This window comes from Falco punctatus, assembly GCF_963210335.1.
Source record: "Falco punctatus genome assembly, chromosome: 8".
Taxonomy (NCBI): domain Eukaryota; kingdom Metazoa; phylum Chordata; class Aves; order Falconiformes; family Falconidae; genus Falco; species Falco punctatus.
Genome location: NC_137588.1, coordinates 5,591,307 through 5,608,611, shown reverse-complemented (window position 1 = coordinate 5,608,611; position 17,305 = coordinate 5,591,307). Strand labels below are relative to the sequence as shown.

General features: G+C 54.0%; 1 protein-coding gene across 1 annotated transcript; it reads left to right on the top strand.

Annotated features, from left to right (window-relative positions):
- The first annotated feature begins 4,783 nt into the window (after positions 1-4,783).
- On the top strand, positions 4,784-15,447 carry LSS (lanosterol synthase). The gene is made up of 22 exons (XM_080400728.1): positions 4,784-4,858; positions 4,941-5,130; positions 5,205-5,343; positions 5,427-5,535; positions 5,864-5,985; positions 6,317-6,413; positions 7,242-7,377; positions 7,595-7,703; positions 8,047-8,165; positions 8,605-8,702; positions 8,838-8,865; positions 9,485-9,541; positions 10,245-10,316; positions 11,018-11,068; positions 11,213-11,362; positions 11,704-11,800; positions 11,991-12,096; positions 12,649-12,714; positions 13,141-13,221; positions 13,518-13,688; positions 14,113-14,191; positions 14,413-15,447. Exons 1-22 carry the CDS (start codon positions 4,824-4,826, stop codon positions 14,596-14,598), a joined length of 2,298 nt encoding a protein of 765 aa, XP_080256854.1. The 5' UTR covers positions 4,784-4,823; the 3' UTR covers positions 14,599-15,447.
- Positions 15,448-17,305: the final 1,858 nt, after the last annotated feature.

Here is a 17,305-nt window from a genome sequence, read left to right as displayed (position 1 = left end):
TTACCATGTTATTTAACAGCTTGTCACATACCGGTGTGAAAGAAACCCTTCCACATTGATCATTTTCTTACATCAGCTCTTGAAAGCTTTTGTAACAGCTTCAAACGCTGGTTTGGAGAAAAACAGTTTCCCCAGTGTTAAGCTTTAGTATGTTGACTCTAAATATAGTCCTGACCGCTGAAATTCTTGCATTAATTGCACTGCAAACTGCAGCAGTTATCTGTGCTCTCATTGGACTGGCAGAGATAGAAGTCACACTTTTAGGCAGTGGTATTTCTAGCGTGGAGATAGTTTATCGATAATCTTGCAATATTCTATTTTTTCCAAGGGTGTTTATTTTCATTTAAGAGCTAGCTATAAATGGGGCTCTCTGTCAGCAGGAAAGAAACAGTTTTTTTTTCTCCATCAATAGCAATTGATCTGGTAGATCTCTTAGCTCAGTCCTTAGCCAAGAAATGCATCAAAGCACACCATTTCTAGTCAGAGACAATCTTAGCTCAGCCTCATTAAAACAATTTCTGATGTTGTTCTGGAAAGTGACCTTTTCTTTAAAAGGATCAGAAAAATTAGTATTTGGCAGATCAAAACCTGCACAGTCTTGGAAGTCTCTTTCCTGCTTATTCTTACTGTCCATGTCACCCCAAACCATTCTGATTTCTATATTTTACAGGGAATGATCTGGAATAATCTGCTGCACGGGCTGATGGCGTGGGAAGGAGCCGCAGGATCAGGTGTGAATACCAGAAACCTTGGCCCTTTCCTGCCTCTGCTGATGAGCTGCTCCAGGTGACTTCCCTGATCCTCATCCAGGCTCATATCCTGGCAAACATTGCTCTCCTGCCCTGGGTTGTCCCTGATGCAGCCTGTGAAAGTCCAGGAGGTCTGGGCATGGGGGTGGGGCTGAGAGCTGGCTGTTCTTCTAGTGCTGCCCGAAGAGCTGCTTCCATTATTTTGAAATTCATGGTCCTGATCTTTGAATAGGAGACTGTAACCTTGGGGCTCCTTTCCTCAGGGTCACCGCTTCCTCGCCAGAGCTTTGGGCTGATGTGTTTAAAGAAACAGAGGGTTTTACAGAGCCCAAAGCTGAGCAAAACACTTCAGTCCTCTGCCTGTCTCCATCTCCCCAGTAAAACACAATGTGGGCTCTTCATAGCAGGCTCAGGGAGAAAAGCCAGTGTATTTCTTTGTCTCTCTGGTGTGTGTGGCACCAGGCTCTGCCAGACCACGAGACAAAGGCCGGCGGTCATTGAACTGGGAGAAAAAAGTAATGAAAGCAGAGGAATTTGAGTGGGAGGGGGAAGAAGCTGCTCCTGCCTCCGCAGGGCTGTGCTCCCAGTCCCAGCATTGCAGAGGGCAGGTTCCCCAGCTCTGAGCCGTGGTCACTGTGTCCCTTTCTGACCCCACAAAGACGGCAGCCAGAGACGAGCTAGGGTCCTTGTGAGAAGCCTCGAATGGTGCCTAGAAGCAGATACACCTGGACACATCTGAGAATTGGGCTAGTGCTTGTTGGAGTTGTTGGAGCGAGGTGACGGGGCCCAATTTAGTGCCCCGCACATAGGTCCAGGGGACCCAAAGTGTCGTGTCTGCCCCAGGAAGGACCTACTGGCTTCTGCACCATCTGTGCCAGCTCTGTGCAAATGTCACCTCTGCCTCTGCCTGAGGATGAGGAGAGACCGGGCAGGCTCCGTGGGGGGAGCAGTGGGTCTTTTTTGCCCTCACAGAACAGACTTGCAAGGTTAAGATTGGTGACTCCCTCTCGAGGACCACAGGCAAAGGTAGTTTTACATCCACCTTCACCTCATAAATCGTGGGCTCTGGCTAACTGGCATTTCCCCCAGTCCCTCCATTGCCCCACTGTCCTCCCAGTGCAACCATGCACTAAGGTTGCAGAGGAGCAGCTCTGAACCTTGCTGCTGGCCCACCAGGTGCTGTCATCTTGGCAGTTTTTGTGGTCCCTAAAACATCAAGTAGTGCTGCTGGCACCGCAACAAATTCTCTAGAGCTGAAAGCACTGGGATGCTGTTACCTTGTCTGAAACACAGCCTTGAGCTTAGGTCAGTCCCTGGCTGAATTCAGCTGAAACAAGAGACTACTCTTAAGTTCATTAAAAAGATATATGAATATGTTCTCCATCAAACCTGTGCTCAGAGAAGGCATTACAGCATTGATCTGGAGTACTCCTCTGGCCCCTAGTACAGACAACAGCCCCAGCAGGATAGGGCCACAGGCTTGCTGGTGGAGCAGGGTGCTGCAGGCTCACACTTCTGCTGGATAGAGCCAAGTTACCCTAACAGGGACAGAGGGAACCACAGAGTTGTTTTAGATGCTTCTAAAACACCTGTGTTTCTGCTTAAAGTATTTCTGCTGAAACTGTGACTGTTTCAGGTCTATCTTCTCTCAAAGCAGATGTGGCCATATTTAGACTGTGTTTAGTAAAATCCTCTTGATCAGATCGCTTTTAATACAAACTAGATGATATCCCCTGGCTTTAAAGGACTTCTCAAATTTTTACTCTAGCAAGGTTACAAATAGCAGTTGGCAGAGGAGACCTTGTGGATGGATTGTCATGCACTGACTGCAATAAAGGAGGGAAGTTGTGGCCTTTGCTTTTACGAGCTGCCGGCATCCCTTTCTCAGGGGAAGACTGAAAGCTTCTAATGTCTCTGGCAAGCAGAATGGCCACAGACAGGAACAGAGTGTTACCCTGTCAGCTGGGCTCTAAACCTCAGACATAAAAAAACTAGTGTAAAAATAATGCCCAGGATACAGGATTTTGTCAATTATTAAATAAAAAAGTTTCATAACTAAAACGGAATTTCTAAGGCGGGCAGATTGTACAGAGACAGAAAAATAAAATAAAAGTGGTTACTCTTTCATCACTGCCTTTAGGCAAATATTACCGTAAATTACCTGAAGATTTTGGCATCCGCAAGGAGTTGAAGATACTTACACGAAGCTCAACTCTGGCAGATTCATTATGACCATTATTTTTTTTCTTAAACCAAAACCAAACGGCAGGCTATTAAGCCCCGAATACAACACCGAACCACGGAACTTCTGGAGTTCCCCCTGTCCGTTTAGGCTGTTCAGGAGAAGCAACACAGCGCCCCCTAGTGAGGACCAGTGGTATAGGGCACAAGTCAAAAGACGTTACCTCATGCCACGACACCCCCCGGGAAGGCTCCAGCACCGTTAGTTGTTCAAACAAAACTCTGCTGTTACTGAACACAGCCAGGGCTGAACATGGGTGTGACCTATGCCTAGTTTATAAAATAAATACCAAATTAATTTTATAATTCCCAAATAAAATTACTGTATCCTCTCCAAATAATCCCTGAGGTTATACTGTACGAGAGCGAAGAGGTATTTGCCAGCAGAGGAGCATTTTTAAATTCAACTTGTAGTGTGTGAATGCAATGAATACTAATTCACAGGCATGTTTCTGTTCTGGGTTGCTGATGGGTGCCACATCTGGGCATAGCTCTTCTCCCCCTGGGCCCCCCATGCTCTCTGAGGGCCCCGGAGACTGCTGTGCCAGGCGGTGCACAGGCATGGAGGTGGTCACTGCCTCCGAGGCATTAGAGGCAAGGTGAAATTTTGATCACAGGTATTTACGACCATGAATTTGGGCTTCTTCATCTGAACTTTCCACTGGCTTAGCTTGATCTGGTGTCACCTCTTCAGTAGGAGGGAGGCCAGGTCACTCAGGCAGCAGGAAGAAATTTTACTACTACATTTAAACAAGTATACATTAAATTCCCACCCAGCCTTTAACAGCAGCAAGTAAAGCATCTCTGGTTTAAATAAAAGTGCATTTAATGCCCGTGGTGGCTGCTGGGACTGGCAGAGGACATCTGAGCAACACCACCTGTGTGGCTGTGATGTTGCCTCTAAAATATGAGTCCGTTCCCAGTGTGCAGCACACCAATCTTACACACTGAGGGGAGATACTGAGGGTTACAGAGTTGTGCGAGCCTGGGTGCCAGCAAACTAAGCTAGCACACCGCACTACAAACATTATATGCAAAATGTCATCATGCTTCCCCTGCCCGGAGAGCAGGTTCCTATAGATGACTGGCTACGCATTTGCATATCTATTACCTAACTTATGTTACTAGCATGCATGCTCTCTGAGGAAGGGTCTTTTAGTGGGCCTGGGTCTTTCCCTTAGAGAGTGTGATTTTTAGTATTATAATAAGGATAGTTCACTTTTAGAGCCATAAGAGCTGACTAATCAGAGTTTAGCATAAATGAGTTAGCCTAAGCGTCCATGGCTTATGTTGTGAAGATAGGGTGTTCTTTGTTTTGTCTCTGCCAAAGCTGGCTCCCTTGATGAGAAGTCCCTGCGTTCATCATTCTTGACAACTCTAGAGGGTCAGACTGGATCTAAACTCTGTGCATGTATAGTTAAGCACTAAATCAGAGTTCAAATATTCGGGAGTTTTAGGCAGTGACACAGAGGACAGGTTCACACAGGCCTGGCTCCCCAGCCAAAGGGAGGTGTCGCAGTTACCGGCCAGGTGATAGCCTTGCGAGAGCACCTTTATAACCCAAAGCCACTTGACGTGGCTTTTTTTGTGAGGACTCGACACGGCAGGCCGCAGAACTCGGCACACCTACCCTCCGCAGGCTCCGGGGGCCGCCCGCCTCAGCCGCCCGCCTCAGCCGCCCGCCCTAGGGGCGGGGCTTGGGGGCGGGGCTGCCAGCGCGGCTCGGCGTTCCCATTGGCTGCCGGCGCGGCTCGGCGCCCCCATTGGCTGCCGCCCGTGGGGCGATGTGGGCCCAGGTGGTGCGGCGCGGGCTGCGGTCCCGTGGCGGCACTGATGGAGCCGGGGCTGGCGATGGCGGCGGACGGCGGGTGAGTGCGGGCGCGGCGGCGGGCAGCGGGCAGGGCATAGCGGGGGCGGGCGGCCGCGGCTAACGGAGCCCGTGTCCGGCAGGGCGGTGCGGCGGCGAGGCGGCCCGTGGCCCTCGGCGGCGGCCACGGCGCTGCCCGCCTGGCGGCTGCGCTGCGAGGGCGGCCGGCAGCGCTGGCGCTACTTGGGCGATGGTGACGGCGAGGACGGCGAGGCGGGCGGCGAGCGGCGGGCGCAGACGACGCTGGAGGAGCACAGCCTGGGGCTGGACACGGTGCGGGGCCGGGGCCGGGGCGGCGGCGGGGCCGGGGCCCGGGGGCTGAGGGCTGAGCCGCTGTCTCCCCGCAGGGCCGGGCGCTGCGGCCCCTGCCGGCGGCCGGCACGGCCCGGGAGGCTGCCCACAAGGGGATGCGCTTCTACGCTGCGCTGCAGGCCGAGGACGGGCACTGGGCAGGCGACTACGGCGGGCCCCTCTTCCTCCTGCCGGGTAGGTGACACGGCCCCGTCCCTGAGAGGGGAGAGGGTGTCGCCTCTGGCTCCCCGTCAGAGCCAGCCCGTCTCGTCCTCCAGGTCTCCTCATCGTGTGTCACACGGCCAAGATCCAGCTGCCGGCGGGGTTTCGGAAGGAGATGGTGCGCTACCTGCGCTCTGTGCAGCTCCCGGACGGAGGCTGGGGACTGTGAGTGGCAAAGATGGTTCCCTGAGTGATGGCCCCTCTGGGGTCCGGCACTGGGAGCAGCTGTCAGATCTGCCCGGGCCTGGGGAGTGGGGCTCAGCAGCTGTGACACCTGGGGGTGCTTGGACTCGCTCGTGTGGCGCGGCAGGTACTTTTGTCACAGAGATGCTGGAGCATCGAGTCTGGCTGCCTCTCCTGGGCTGGTAGGGTTTCCCCTTTCCCATGGTCCCCGCTGCATCCCACTTCACCCCAGCAAAGACAACCCTGAGCACTGGGTTGTGTCTTGCTAATGGCCGTCCTGTCTGTGTGTGTGTGTGTGTGTGTGTGGCAGGCATGTGGAAGACAAATCAACGGTGTTTGGCACAGCACTCAACTACGTAGCCCTGAGGATCCTGGGGGTCGGGCCAGATGACCCTGATGTTGTGAGGGCCCGTGTCAACCTGCACAGCAAAGGTCAGCTCCCTTGTGCCCGGCGTAGCAGCTGTGGGGCTGGTACACTGCTCAGAGAGGTCTGGCCTGAGCTGAGGGCTGCGTGCAGCGTGGGGGCTGCCAGGCAGCGGAGGAACTGTTAATCTCGCTTGCCCTTGATGGCACCTGCGTTTTGAGTTAACAATGGGAAAATGTGTTATGTTCTTCACCATTGCCTGCTTGCCCTTTCCTGGGATGTGTCCCAGCCTGAGCAGCTGGCTCTCAAACGTGGGGAGAAGTGGACCCTGCAATGGGGGAGAAAGCAGGGAGCTGGCATGGTTGCATTAACTCTGAAAGCCAATATCAATCTCTGCAGGAGGTGCTGTGGGAATCCCTTCTTGGGGGAAGTTTTGGCTGGCTGTCTTGAATGTTTACAGCTGGGAAGGAATGAACACACTTCTCCCAGAGTTGTGGTACGTGCCCCCCTCAGATCTGGATGTTGGGGGGTGTTCTCAGCCTTTCCACCAGCCTTAACCCAGACCTTTTCCCAAGTACTGGTGTTTGCTGGGATAACTAGCTATGGCCTGCAACTAGGGATGCTCAGGCTGCTTGTCAGCTGGGAGACCAGCAGCAAGGCCAGCCAGTGGGTGTGTAGCAGTGAATGCTGCACTCAAGGGAGTTGCCAGAGCTCAGCCCTGTTAGGTTTTTACCCACAGGGTCCTTGATACATCCGTGAGCTCCCTACCTGCCACCAGTATCTTCTGCTCTTGTGACTAGCCAGAACTGGGCCCTAGCAGGGTGGGACAGCCACATGTAAGGCTACTAGCTCTAACCCTAACCCTTACTGGTACCCTCCGATTACTCAGAGGGCTGCTGGGTGTCAGAGGGGGAAAGTATATGACATTTTCCCTGGGGGGAATTGCAGACTGCACAGTACCAAGGGCTGCTGGTGCTTTGTCATCAAATGCACTTAACCATCACTCTGGGCCCCTGCCTTCAAAGTCGCATGGGGAAGAGAAGGGCCCTTGCACTGACGTCTCCCCTGCCTCCTCTCTGAGCTCCGCATCCTCCCTGCCCTGTGTCTACTGGCCCTGGTGGGGAGGGAGCAGCCCTGGTGGGGATGATATGAGCATGGCCAGGCTGTGTGGATATTCCCTTCTTTTCTCCTGTAGCTGTACCAGCAGCAGCAGGCTTGGTACAGGGGATAGGGAAAGGCACACCCTGCTCTGGGCATTGTTTCTCTGTGCTGCCCTTGTGACCTTCACTGTTCCTCACAGCAGCACCTTCTCTGTTGCAAACAGGCTGCTTCCTACGTGGTTCCCAGCCCACCCGTCCCGGCTCTGGTGTCACTGCCGCCAGGTTTACCTCCCAATGAGCTACTGTTATGCCAGGCGTCTGTCAGCAGAAGAGGATGAGCTCATACGGAGCTTGCGGCAGGTAAGGAGCTGACCTTGCTGGGGCTCCCTGACAAGGATACGTGGCTCCCTGATTACTTGCTGTGCCAGCTATGTCGTTGTTCTGGCTTGCAAAGTGGCAGCTCTGATACCCGTGCAATCTCTCTGTCCAGGCAGTGGAGGCAGCTTCCAGCAGTGAGCTGCCTCTGGGTGCTTGCTACCAGCTTGCCAGGCTGATGCCCTTTGTTGTCTTGTGCCAGGAGCTGTATGTGCAAGACTACGCCAGCATAGACTGGCCAGCCCAGAGGAACAACGTGGCTGCCTGTGATGTGTACACCCCGCACAGCTGGCTGCTGGGGGTTGCCTATGGTGAGTGCGGTGTTGGCTGGGGCAGGAAGGCCCTTGGCATATGGGCCAGTGGTGGTGGAACTGAAGCTGCCTGGTACCATGGGGGCTCTTCACGTCTCCATCCCAACTCCACGGCATACATCAGTAGCTGGTAGTGGACCGTGGACTGTGTGATCCTTGGGCTTCTCCCTCCCTAAATACAGCATGGCCTTGTGCTCGGGTCCTCGAGCCACTCTGGGGTATAGCAGTTCCCATGCTTTCCTCAACTGGTCATCATGAGAGCAGTGGTGCGGCTTGCCACACGAAGTGAGTCTTGGCTGCACAGGGTGGGTTTTTCATTGCATGTCCCTTTCTTCTCCTGCAGCCATCATGAATGTGTACGAAGCCCACCACAGCACTCGCCTGCGGCAGCGAGCCATCACAGAGCTGTATGACCACATCAAAGCTGATGACAGATTCACCAAGTGCATCAGCATTGGGCCGGTAAGACGTTTGCTGTCAGTCTTTTAAAAATGTTGCCCTTTGCTCTTTAGGGGCCAAGTTGTGGCCCCCCAGCCCTTTGTAATTGTGGTATGCAACCATAGTCTCCAGATCTTGCTCAGGCACAACTCCTGCTGCAGGATCCTAATGCTCAAGAGCTTAATGCTAACAGGGCACAGAAGGTGCAGAGGGCATGGGGACAGCTGTGGCCCTGGTGAGGGGTGCCTCTTGTAGTCCAGGAAAATGGTCTGAGGGGAAGCTCTGAAGTAATCTCGTGGCACCTGCCTCATTCACTCAGCTATGCTGAGTGGTGCCACAGACGGAGCTGTTGGGATCAAGCCTGGGACCACCTCTAGATGGCTTTACGCTGGGTGGGAGGGGTGTATGTCTCTGAGGCTGGAAGAAGCTGTATCCAGAGCAGTGACAGTGCTGGTCTCGGCAGATTTCCAAAACGATCAACATGCTGGTTCGCTGGTTTGTGGATGGGAAGAACTCCCCAGCTTTTCAAGAGCATGTTTCCAGGATCCCCGACTATCTCTGGTAAGGGCTGAGTGTGGTCCATCTGGCACAGCATGGGCTGTGATCCCTGTGGAGCGAGCACACCGTGTCTCCTGACCCGCTTCCTGGCATTCTCGCTGTGTCTGTGCTGCAGCACTGTGCTCTTTCCTCCCACAGGCTGGGCCTCGATGGCATGAAGATGCAGGTGAAGTGCTGTAGGAGTTCTGCTGTCACTGAGAGGGACTCTGGCATGCTGGGGCAGCCCGTGGGATAATGGGATAGCTTGTTCACCCTAGGCCTGAGCTCCTGGTATCTTGCCTTTGGTGCCTGGTGGCCTTGTCTATCTCACTGCCACTTTGCCTGGCTGTGCCAGGAGTGAGTAGTGTCTGTCCTGCTAGTTTGCCTCTCTGTGGCTGTGAGCTGAGGGGCAGCTCTAGGCCTCCATTGTCTTCATTCCCATTGTTCCTGGATGAAGGGAAGGAGAAAGCCTGGCCCTGGATATTGCATGTGGACTGAGCTGTGCTTCTCTCACAGTCACTGTGTTCCTCTGCTCCTTATCACTAGCCACCTCTCCTGTCTTGGCTGAGCGGAGCTGGCAGAGCAGGCTGAAGCAGCTGTCTCATTTCCTATACCCTTGCTGACCCTGAGCTGCTGCATCTGTCCCCTCTATGCCAGCACATTAGCCATCATGCTGGGTAACCTAAAACTGAGATGCAGGGCGCTAGTGGGGGTGTTGCAGGGGCGATATGCTGTCCCATAGACCCCCCAGCTGGGTCAGGCTGCTGCCAGCACTGGCCCCTCACTATCTGCTTTCTCTCTTCCAGGGCACAAATGGATCCCAGCTCTGGGATACTGCCTTTGCCATCCAAGCCTTCCTGGAGGTAATGCACCCCTCAGTGCTACGTGCCATCTTGGGAAAATGGTCTCTCCTGCTGCGTCCCTGAATACCAGCAGCTCCTGCTGTGCATTCCCTCAGACCTGTGCTGTGCCAGTTCTGGCATTGCGTTGTATGACTGAGCCTGGCAAACACATGACCTCTCAGAGCCCACCTCAGCTGTGGTAGGCAGGGTGTGCCCAGCACAGCTGGTACGGCCCACTTTTGCCAGCTGATTTTGAAGCAGGAGGCCACAGCACCAGCTGAGTCCAGTTAGACTTCCCAGTTGCTGCAGTCTTGTAAAACCCTGGCCCTTCCTCCTTGCTCTGTTTGGCCTCAGAGTGTTGCCGTTTGGCAGGGACAGTGTGCAGGTTCTCCTGCTTTCCCGCGCTGGGGCAGAGACCGCTATGGTGGGCGTGCTTTTTGGAGGGCGGTGTGATTTGTGATTACCCTGGTAAGCCCCTAACCTGGTCATGCAAATAGCTCTCTCAGCAATGCTGGCAACAGTTGTGGGCTCAGCTCTCACTGTAGAGGTTTGTAATGGAGACAGTAAATGAAGTATGAGTGCAAACTTACAGAAAGGGCTATATGAAGGGCCAGGCATTAACGGCACCTAGATCAGCAGGCCAGGAAGATTCCCGCACATCCTCTTCTTGAGGGGCATGTTTGGTGGCCCCAACTTCTTGCTGACTGTGCACATCTGTTTCTAGGCGGAAGCCCAGAAGATTCCTGAATTCACATCCTGCCTCCAAAACGCTTATGAGTTCCTCCGGTTCACCCAGGTGAGTGGAGCCAGTTGGTGGTGTCTCTCACACGCTGGCTGTGCAGACTTGGCTGCTTCTCAGAGTCCTGTTGGATGCATCTGTTGCCTTCTGAAGAGCTCTTCTGAAGGGCCAGAGTAGCAAAGTCCTAGGGACAGCCTCCTGTTTTCTGCTCCCTGTTGCTGGGAGCCATCTTTGCAGCTTGGAGAGGACCTTGGCCGGGCCCAGGTTTGGGTTGGCTACCTGGGTTAAGAGAGACTGGAAAACTCAGAGCTTAGACTTCTCTGCCCTTCGTTCTCTCTGGTGCCCACACATTTGAGGCACCCTTCTGGGAAACCCAGACTTCTTGGCTAGTGACTATGAACTCCACTCCTACTGGCTGGGTTGGTGGCTCAAGGTGGGGGTCACCATCACCAGCAGCTTGGTGCAGATGCAGTTATAGGTCTTGCTCGTGGTGCTGCTAATGGGAGCATTAAAAGCAGATGGCTCCCTGACAGGAAAGCACCCAAAGAGGGGACTTTCAACGTTTGCTAAAAGGCCAAAATGTGCTTTCTCTTCAGCACTCCCTGCTCCAGAGCTGACCTCTTTCCTTGTCTTTTACTTGAGAGAGGCGGACAGGTGGTGCCAGTCCCACATGGTTGTGCATCTGCAATGGTTTCCAGCGCGTGGTCCTGCAGCCAGGCACCTCCAGCCTGCCCTGACTTGTTTCTTGTCTTCTCCAGATCCCAGAGAACCCACCTGACTACCAGAAATATTATCGCCATATGAACAAGGTACAATGGCTAGAACTGGTCTCTGAAGGATGTGCAAACGGGGCAGGGATTTGGGCAGAGGGGGTGGGAATGAGGGGCAGCACCTCCCCCTACTTACAAGAAGTGAGCAGGGGAAGGTGCTGAGCCCTCCTGACCCCTTTCCAGGGTGGCTTCCCCTTCAGCACCCGAGACTGTGGCTGGATCGTGGCAGACTGCACAGCAGAGGGGCTGAAGTCAGTGATGCTGCTGCAGGAGAAGTGCCCCTTCATAGCCAAGCTTGTGCCCCCTGAGCGCCTCTTTGATGCAGTGAATGTGGTAAGTGCTGCAAAAATTAGGGCTAGGGGAAATGTGGGCAGCTAAACTGAGCTAAGATAAGAGAGGTCAAGGCCTGACAAGTTGTTAGATCTGCTATTACTAAGCTAGTACAAGGCCTGTGGCCTGGTATGGCAACACCATATTTACTATGATACAGGGCTACATATGTGTTGTAATGTGATGGTCCAGGTTGGGCCTGTTGATGTGGTTTGGGACCTGGGTTGTCTGCCAGCCCCACCGACTTCTGGGTCTGAGTTTGTCCTCACACCTGGCTTGCGGCCATACTGGGGTGGTGCTGCTTGTGAGCCAGCCTCAACCCCTCTCTCTGCTTGTCTGGGCAGTTGCTGAGCATGAGGAACTCCGATGGAGGCTTTGCTACATATGAAACCAAACGAGGAGGACATTTACTGGAGTTGCTGAATCCCTCGGAGGTGTTTGGTAAGGGGAGTTGTATGGGGCTGGTCACCCTGTGCACTGTGAAGGGACACAGTGGCCTGGCCTCGCTGTGCCCGGTGTTGCCCCGGGCCCCTCTGTGGGATAAGGGTGCCCTAGGTCCAAGGGAGGGGTTGGCAGCGTGTGGCTCAGGGGCTCCCCAGCTGAGAGGCTGATACCCTTCACCTGTTGGTAGGCGACATCATGATCGACTACACCTACGTGGAGTGCACGTCAGCTGTCATGCAGGCACTGAGACACTTCCAGAGTGAGTTCCCTGAGCACAGAGCCCCAGAGATCAGGTGAGGCACTGAGGTGAGAATCGGGTATGGGAGAGGACAGGCTGCAGTGTCCCATACTGCCTGCTCTGGGCTCCTGGCACAGTCCCTGCTGAGTCTTGTCAGGGGCCTTGCCTGGATTTCTGCATTGGCATGAAGCAGCCTCTGCAGAGGCCCTCGGTGTGTGCGCAGCTGGGATGTTGGTGACTTCTCCAAACCAGAGCCCCCCACAAGAGGCTGGGGCCCAACCTCTCTCAAGGAGCAGGGCATCGGCTGTTTGGGACCAGACTGGGGAAACTGGGGGAGATCTGCCTGCCTCTTAGCAGTTGCCTTGATCTTGAAGGCAGTTGTAGGCTGGGTCCCGTGCTTGCATGCTGGCATGAGAGCACCCAACTGGTGCATGATTTGACTCTGAGATCCTGAACAGTGTGGTTGCCTGTCTGCAGCATGCTCTTGCCTCTTAAGCCTTCTAATATTGGGACCCATCAAAGCCTCAGAGGGACTGGTGGATGCCCCTGATGAAGCAGCCACTGAATTTGAGCTGCTTCTGAAGTAGGTGTCTCTCTTCCTGACCAGGGAGACTCTGCAGAAGGGCTTGGACTTCTGTCGCAAGAAGCAGCGAGCTGATGGGTCGTGGGAAGGGTAAGCGGTGTTCCTGGTGCCCAGTTTTCCTCTGGGTGCCCCAGTGTGAGAGGGACCATGCTGGCAAGCATTCCTGGCTGGCAGGATCTGTGGGAAGGGGCAAGTAGGGGCTGATCCTCCTGTAGCTCTGGTACTTTGCTCTCCTTTCCTCTCCCTCCTGCCTAGGTGAGGCAAGCACCTTGTGCATTGCACAAGACTCTGACAACCCCTGGGGGTTAGGGTGGCTCTAGCTCCACTGGTTCCAGAGTGTCTGCTGACACCTGAGTGAGCTGGGAGCAGGTGCTGGTGGGACTGGGCATGGTTGCACCATAAGGGATGTCAGGCTCTGTGCCTGGCTCTGCTCTTCCTGTGAACATGGCCACGTTGCATCCTGCCTCCACCTGGGGCCTTGTACCCCTGACAATACCACTCTCCCCTTCCTTCCAGGAGCTGGGGGGTTTGTTTCACCTACGGCACCTGGTTTGGTCTGGAGGCATTCGCCAGTATGCAGCACACATACCGCAACGGGTGAGGAGGGGCTGTCTGGTTCCCCTACCCCTGGGGTAGGGCCAGAGCAAGACTCCGTGGTGGGGCTGGGTGGATGCCCTGGATGCACATGGGCTCTCTGGCCCCAGGTGCTGCTCCTCCCAGATCCTGGCCCTGCAATAATACCCAGGGTGCTGGCTGCCCGAGAGCCTCAGTCTCTTGGGGGCCGTCCCAGCTGTGGGCAGGGCAGAGCACAGCTCTGTTTGCAGCTGGGAAACGTGGGTGTGCAAAGGCTCCCTGTCCCCAGCCCTGTCTGGTTCTCTGCCCCATCCGTGCAGGGTTGCATGCCGAGAGGTGGCCCAGGCCTGCCAGTTCCTCCTCTCCAAGCAGATGGCAGATGGTGGCTGGGGAGAAGACTTCGAGTCCTGCGAGCAGCGCACGTATGTGCAGAGTGCCACGTCGCAGATCCACAACACGTGTTGGGCCCTGCTGGGCCTCATGGCTGTCAGGTAGGAGCAGCCCTCACCTCTGCCCCTCACCTGGCCCTGGGTGCTCGGTGAGGTGGGGAATGCAGGCTGGGTTGTGTGGGGGGGCTGGTGCGGGCCATGCACCCAACCATGTTTGTTCGTGACCTTGCTGGTCACAAGCCTCCTGCAAGGAGGGACCGGCCTGCACAGTGCTCCACAGGCCAGCGGAGCTTGTAATGCCGGGTGAGGGGGAGCCGGTGCAAAGCAAAGGTCTGGATCACAACCACAGGCCTCCAGCCTGGGAAAATATTGCTGTATTCATGTCTGGTGTCCTGGGGTTGTGGGGGGCCTTCCCAAAGCGCTCAGCGTGCCTGGGACACGCTCGGGGCAGCCTGAAGGTTGGGCTCCCTGAGCGGATGGATGATGGTTTGGGCGAGAGTGCTCACATCTCCCTCGTGCTTTGCAGGTACCCTGACGTCAGCATGCTGGAAAGGGGCATCAAAGTGCTGATTGATAAGCAGCTGCCCAACGGGGACTGGCCTCAGGTACATCTTTCCTCTGGTCTTTCCAAGGGGTTCCCTGGTGTTGCAGATGTCCTGGGCACTGTGCAGCCATTGCAGTCATGTGCTTTCCCTTACCTGGAAAGGAAGCCATATGTGGCTTTTGGTGGGGGACTTCGGGAAGGCAATGAGCTCAACACCGCACCCTGGACACACTGTGGTGCCCTGTCACCCATACCATCTTGCTCTCTTTCTCTCTCTCTCAGGAGAACATTGCTGGGGTATTCAACAAGTCGTGCGCTATCAGCTATACTGCATACCGCAATGTCTTCCCCATCTGGACGCTGGGGCGTTTCTGCCGGCTGCATCCCAACCATCCTCTTGCTGGGCAGCTGCAATTCGGATCCTCGTCTGGTGCTGGGGAGACTCTGCCGGAGGCCTTGTCTGCCTGAACCCAGGCCACTGCAGATGCCGTGGCCTCTGACTTGTAGTAGGTATGGGTTGCTGCATGGGCCCTGGGGGCGTTTGCTGCTCAGTGCTGATCTTAACACTGCCTCTGCCAGGGAGGAGTGCTGCCGTGGTGCTGTAGATCCTCTGCTTTCTGTTGAAACGTTTCTAAAAATTTACTCTTAAAAGGTTTTTCCCAGATATATCCTTCCTCATGGGACAGGGAGTGAAGTGCCTTTTTAGAACAGTTTAGTGATCTGAGAAGAGCAAGCTGCCGAGCTGTGTTGTATTACGCATCTAGACAGACTCTCTCAGCCTGGGCAGAGCAAGGCTGCCTTTACCTTCCCCTCGTGCTGTGGAGGCTGGCTGTCTGCAGCAAGAGTGGGATTTGGGCCCTCCCCCATGCCCAGCATGGTGATGGGGTGCGCTGCACAGGCCCTGCTGAGCCAGCCTGGGTGCTGTGGCTGCCAGCGACTGCCTTTGAAGTGCTCTCTGCTCTGAAGCTCTGGGAGGGGAAGGGCACCTGTCCTCCCCCAGACAGATGGGAAAGAGGAGTGCTTGGCTCAGTTTTCTTGGCATTCTCTCCCCTAGATGGTGGCACCCGGCTTCCCAGAGCCTCACAGGTGAAGTTGCCACCATCATTCGTACTTCGAAAAAGGGGAAACTGAAGCAGAAAGCACTGAGGTGGTGAATGTCAGGGCACATCTTGGGTCCCTGGGCTTCCAGCCTTCCCCCAGCGCAGCGGGTGCCTCTGTTCAGGCTATGGTGCAGTTGGACCTTCATGTTTCGTTGTCAGAGTTGGAAGTCACATTGACTGACAGGTTAATAAATTGCTAATGGTGTTGCAAGTGGAACTTAACCATGTGTTGGTCTCCTTATTGTCTGCTCCAACGTGTCCCAAGCAGAGGGGAGCTTGCACAGCAGCATCATGTAACCTGGCTTGGGTCACCTGTCCCCAGTGGGATGGGCAGCATCTCCACCAACAAGCAAGCCATGCTTGGAGCCTGTATCTGCTTTGCCCTCCTTCTGCCTTTGGCCCCAGAAAAATATAATCGAGGAAGCAGCTGACTGAAAGGTAAGGAGCACTTCATGTGCTGCTTACACTCGTGCGAATAGGCCCGGTGTGCAGCTGGCTGAACTCTCTTGGACTTGTTGCCCACCAGACCCTCAGTCCGTTTTTGCAAAGCTGTTCCCCAGCCAGCTGGCTGGCCAGTAGGGTGACCTGTGCTACCACACGGTGTTATTCCATCCTAGGGGCAAAATACTCTTATTTGCCTGGGTCTAACTTCATAGAAGGACAGTATCTTTCAGTAAAGCTTTAGCCACCACTTGAGCAGTTGCTTTTTGGGAATGCTTCTGCCCAACAGGGCAGTTCATCCATTATAACCAGTAGGTTTTTTTGTCTCTCTTTGGCAGACACATCTTGGAAGTGAAGCTGTAGTTTCTGGAATGGCATCCGGGTCCAAGGGCCCTCATTTTGGGTTTGTCTCTATTTTGGAGTTTGCGTTATGTTCTGCATATCTCAGACATCCTTTTGTGACTTGTAATATTGCTTGGGTCAATCCAGGTGCCACCCGTGACTGAGAGACTTGATTTTCTAGATAAGATGCTCCTCCATGTGTCTGATGGTGGAGCTCTCTGATCAAAGATATCGACAGAAGAATCCTGGGGAGAAAAGGTTTTCTTTCTAATGTCTGGATTCCATTTGCTTCTAGATGTTTCCATTTTTCAGTTTCTTTTGTGGGTACGGTTTCACATTCTTGTTTTGATTCTTCTGCAGTTATGGTAGCATTTCTTCTTATATTTTTGGTTGTACCTGTAAGGGTTGTAAAGCCGCTGCCTTAGCTGCACCGTTGGCAAGGCTGTTTCCTTCCATCAGATCAGAAGTCTCTCACTGGTGGGCTTTATGGCATAATACTGCTACTTGTTTTGTTTTTTCTGGAGCATGTAGAAGATCCAAAATATGTTCTGGATGTGCCATTTTGTGTCATGCTGATGCTAGAAACCCTCTTTCTTTCCAGATCAGTCGCGCTGCAAACACTACTCCCAGAACATAGTTGGGAGTCTATGTGGATGTAAGTGGTTTATTTTTCTGCTAAAGCATATACTTGAGTTAAAACTCTTCATTCTGCAGCTTTTGCCCCAGGGTGTACCAGAAGAGCTCTTGCTGCCAGCACCACAAATTGTGTGGTGATGGTGTGTCCTGTAACTCGTTGTCCCTTTTCATAGTAGGATGATCCATCGCAGAATAACAGCAAGTCCAGGCTGTCGAGGGGCTGTTCCTTTTCTTTTAGCAAAACTGTTTGTTTCAATTCCAGAGTTTCTAGGCAGTTGTAAAGAGATTCCTGTTCTGGCTATTAGTATTTCCAGTAGTAGGGTTACTGGATTTAACAGGTCACACTGTTGTGAGGTCATAGTTGTTTCGGTTAGTAGTATCAATCCATAATGATGCAGGCATCGACAGGTAAATAAGGAATGACCCCTCGGAGTTATAATACAGCTTTCGCTGCCTGGGGCACCGTTACCCTTAGGGGGGGCCCTAGGACTATGTTTCTTGCTCTCTCCATCGCTGCTGCTGCTGCTACACCAGCCCTAGCCATGAAATCATGCCTTGAAGTACGAGTTCTGGTGCTGCTCAGTAATAAACTGTGGCTTGCAGATGTGTTAAGCTGTTTTCTGGGCCAACGCGCCACTGGCTGTTCCTTTCTGTTC